Source organism: Pyrus communis, chromosome 10 (genome assembly GCF_963583255.1).
Source record: "Pyrus communis chromosome 10, drPyrComm1.1, whole genome shotgun sequence".
Lineage (NCBI taxonomy): Eukaryota > Viridiplantae > Streptophyta > Magnoliopsida > Rosales > Rosaceae > Pyrus > Pyrus communis.
In genome coordinates this window covers 9,958,480-9,961,338 of record NC_084812.1, presented here as the reverse complement: position 1 = coordinate 9,961,338, position 2,859 = coordinate 9,958,480, and the positions used below count along the sequence as shown (strand labels likewise).

The following is a 2,859-nucleotide window of genomic DNA, read 5'->3' as shown; positions in this document are numbered from 1 at the left end:
AACTGGCAGATATCTTCACAAAGTCATTGGCCAAGGATCGATTATGCTATCTCAGGGATAAACTTGGAGTGAAATTAGCTTAAAACTTAAAGGGGAGTGTAGAATTGTAAGTAATGAGCTGATTAGTAAATAAGAAGTCTTGAATGTTATTTGTGTATGCACTTAGTCTTTTAGAATGACAAGTGTGAGGCTCCAATATGTAAGGCTAAAATAGCCATGTGTAGTGATCCTAGAAATTAGCTAGATGTGTGGCTGAGATAAAATGTGATGTGTGTGGATCCAACTAAGGCTAACAATCATGTAATGCACATGTGTGTGCTCATTTTTCCATTAAGAGAAATATATTCCTCTCTGCATTTTCTGAGAGAGAGAAGAGAAAAACATTCATTCCTTTTGCATTCTTCAATCCTTTCTCTATCTCCATATTGTATAACTCAGATAAATCAAGAACACTAACAAAATATATTAAAGGGAGTTTTAACGAAACACTCCCGATATTGTTCAATTTTAACGAAAATAACATTTTTACTCTAAAAGTCATTTCAGGTACTATTCACTTACAACACATTTTTATTCTTTTGATTAAAACTCAAAGTTTTCAAGCATTTTTCATTAGTTTTCCTTATATTAAAAGATAAACCTTAAGCAAATTTTTTACAAACAACTTTGCTAAATTCTCTCACTCAATTCCAATTAATTTTCAGATACTCCTATAAGATCTTTATATTAAAATTGTTACAATCGCTAATTATTGTTACAGTTCTAATAAAATAAGCAGGATACTAAAGAAGAAAAAATGTGCATAATCATTTTCCTATATAAACCGGCCGAGAATTACGCACCAAACTAAGTTTGAAAAATAATCCAACACCCCAGTATCAGGCATCCAATTAAGCAGAGCCCCTTATAATTTATGGCAATTATAATGTGATGATAACATCAAGGACCACTAACAAGTAACAAACGTTTAATTTAATTTCTGGTCCTTAATTGTTACACCCTCATATCCTTTACACCTTACAACACGCATACAGACAGAGAAGAAAGAGAAGGATTAGCTATTAGCTACTGATGCTAAAGCCGTAGTAAATATCACAACCCACACAAACATAACCAAAAATAAAAACCAAATTAAAGAAAAATAGAACCCAGCTAAGCTAAGACAAAGAAGAAATCTCCTTAGATAAAAAGACTTAATGATATGCACCATTGGTTGTTGGAAGATCTGACGACCACGCGGTAAACGCCGGGTTCCAGTAACTCATTTCGCCACCGCCAACCACCGGAGCCGAATCCAAAATCGATGAGGTCGAAGATGAAGACAATGATGAGGAGGATGAAGACATCACCACATTATTTAGATGGTCGGAATAGTAACTACCTGATTGTGATGTTGTTGATCTTAGCCTCTGAAACAATTCTTGTATTCCAATATTGCTGCTTTGAACTTCATGACCAACAATGAAACCGTTTTGTTGGTGATGGCTTGGAGGTGGCTGATTTTGGTTGTTATTGTTTCTCCAGAAAGAGCTGCACAGACCAAGTGAAGGAGCCTGGCATACTGGATCCAACCCCAGGGTTCGAGCAGTACTCATTGCAGCTGGCTCCGTAGTCATCATGTGGGACCCAATCATATTATTCATACCTCCCTCTTCCTTCACATTTACAGAATTACAAAGTTGATTAGGGTTAGGGTTAGGGTTTTGATGACTGGATCTTAATAGGGCTAGTAAATGAGAATTCTGGGGCGAACCCCACAGTATTGGGCTTGCTTGGACCTCCTGATCGAACCCCCCGCCTAATCCTGACCGGCCAATCTCTGACACGACCGTTTTCAACTTCCCTGCCGCGGTCTTGCCTATGGAAGCCGTTGACACGGTGACACTCTTGTTTTTCCTACACCCGCCGCCAATTGGAACGTTCCGGAGGGCCCCTCCTTTTGTCCAGTAGCGGCGGCAGGTCTTGCAGAAGTGGCGGGGTTGAGTGAGGTTGTAGTTGTTGTAGTAGCAGAACTTGGTGTTGGAAGAATCGCATCTTGGGCATCTCAAGTTCTCCGTATTTGATAAACCTGTCGTGGTTGTTGTGGTGGCGGTGCCGGTGCCGGTGGTAGTTGTTGAGCAAGAAGGGGATGGTGAAGGAGAAAGAGAAGGAGAAGAAGTAGTACCACCATGAAAGGAGAACGATTTCCTCTCTCCTCCTCCTGCTATGTTATTAAGGCCTGCACCTCCAAACAGTTCTTGGATCATCTTAGTTTTTTGATTTACTCTTCTTTGTGGATCTACAACAATCCAAAACACAAAGAGAAAAGGAAATAAAGATAAAATCTTTTTTGAGTAATAGTACTCAGTGGAGAGAGAGCTAAAGAGATGAGAAAGTGGTTTTTGTTGTGTATTTTGTATATGTGTGATCTAGCTATTATATATATTATGTGGGAGGATACTGAGTTGGAATATAGATATTCAAATAAAATGGCTTACCTTGAGTCTTAAGACTTAAGTTGTAGGGGAATTTGTTGGCAAAATATTCTTGGGGTGCAAAAGAATGGAAGGATTGCATTGTGGAGGAAGCTTTACTATATGTAGATTTAACATGATCATGTGGAAGAAAGTATATATAACAACTTTAATCTATATAGCAAAACAACATAAAGTGGTATTTAATTTTGGTGGATTTGGAATTCAGTTGTGGGTGGTTTTTGGAAGGAAGCAAATGGTCATCCAACTTATGTCCTATGAAAAAAATATATTTTTTGGAAGGAAACAAAAATTAATTTTTTTTCGTAAGGGAATAATCTTTCAGCTAACCGATCATCCTACTTTTGTCCTATTAAAAAAATATAATGTTGACAGACTGCATTAT

The 2,859-nt window shown here is 37.7% G+C and overlaps 1 protein-coding gene across 1 annotated transcript; it reads right to left on the bottom strand.

The window, feature by feature from the left end:
- Window positions 1-881: 881 nt before the first annotated feature.
- LOC137748215 (dof zinc finger protein DOF3.7-like) lies at window positions 882-2,626 on the bottom strand. The gene is made up of 2 exons (XM_068488327.1): window positions 2,478-2,626; window positions 882-2,278 (listed from the first exon to the last, which is right to left on the bottom strand). Exons 1-2 carry the CDS (start codon window positions 2,554-2,556, stop codon window positions 1,194-1,196), a joined length of 1,164 nt encoding a protein of 387 aa, XP_068344428.1. The 5' UTR covers window positions 2,557-2,626; the 3' UTR covers window positions 882-1,193.
- Between the last annotated feature and the right edge of the window lie 233 nt (window positions 2,627-2,859).

Bases quoted from the DNA above. Each gene is read 5' to 3' on its own strand.
- LOC137748215 (XM_068488327.1), bottom strand. From the start codon at position 2,556: ATGCAATCCTTCCATTCTTTTGCACCCCAAGAATATTTTGCCAACAAA. The intron at 2,279-2,477 runs GTAAGCCATTTT...GGATTGTTGTAG, and splicing joins CTTAAGTCTTAAGACTCAAG to ATCCACAAAGAAGAGTAAAT.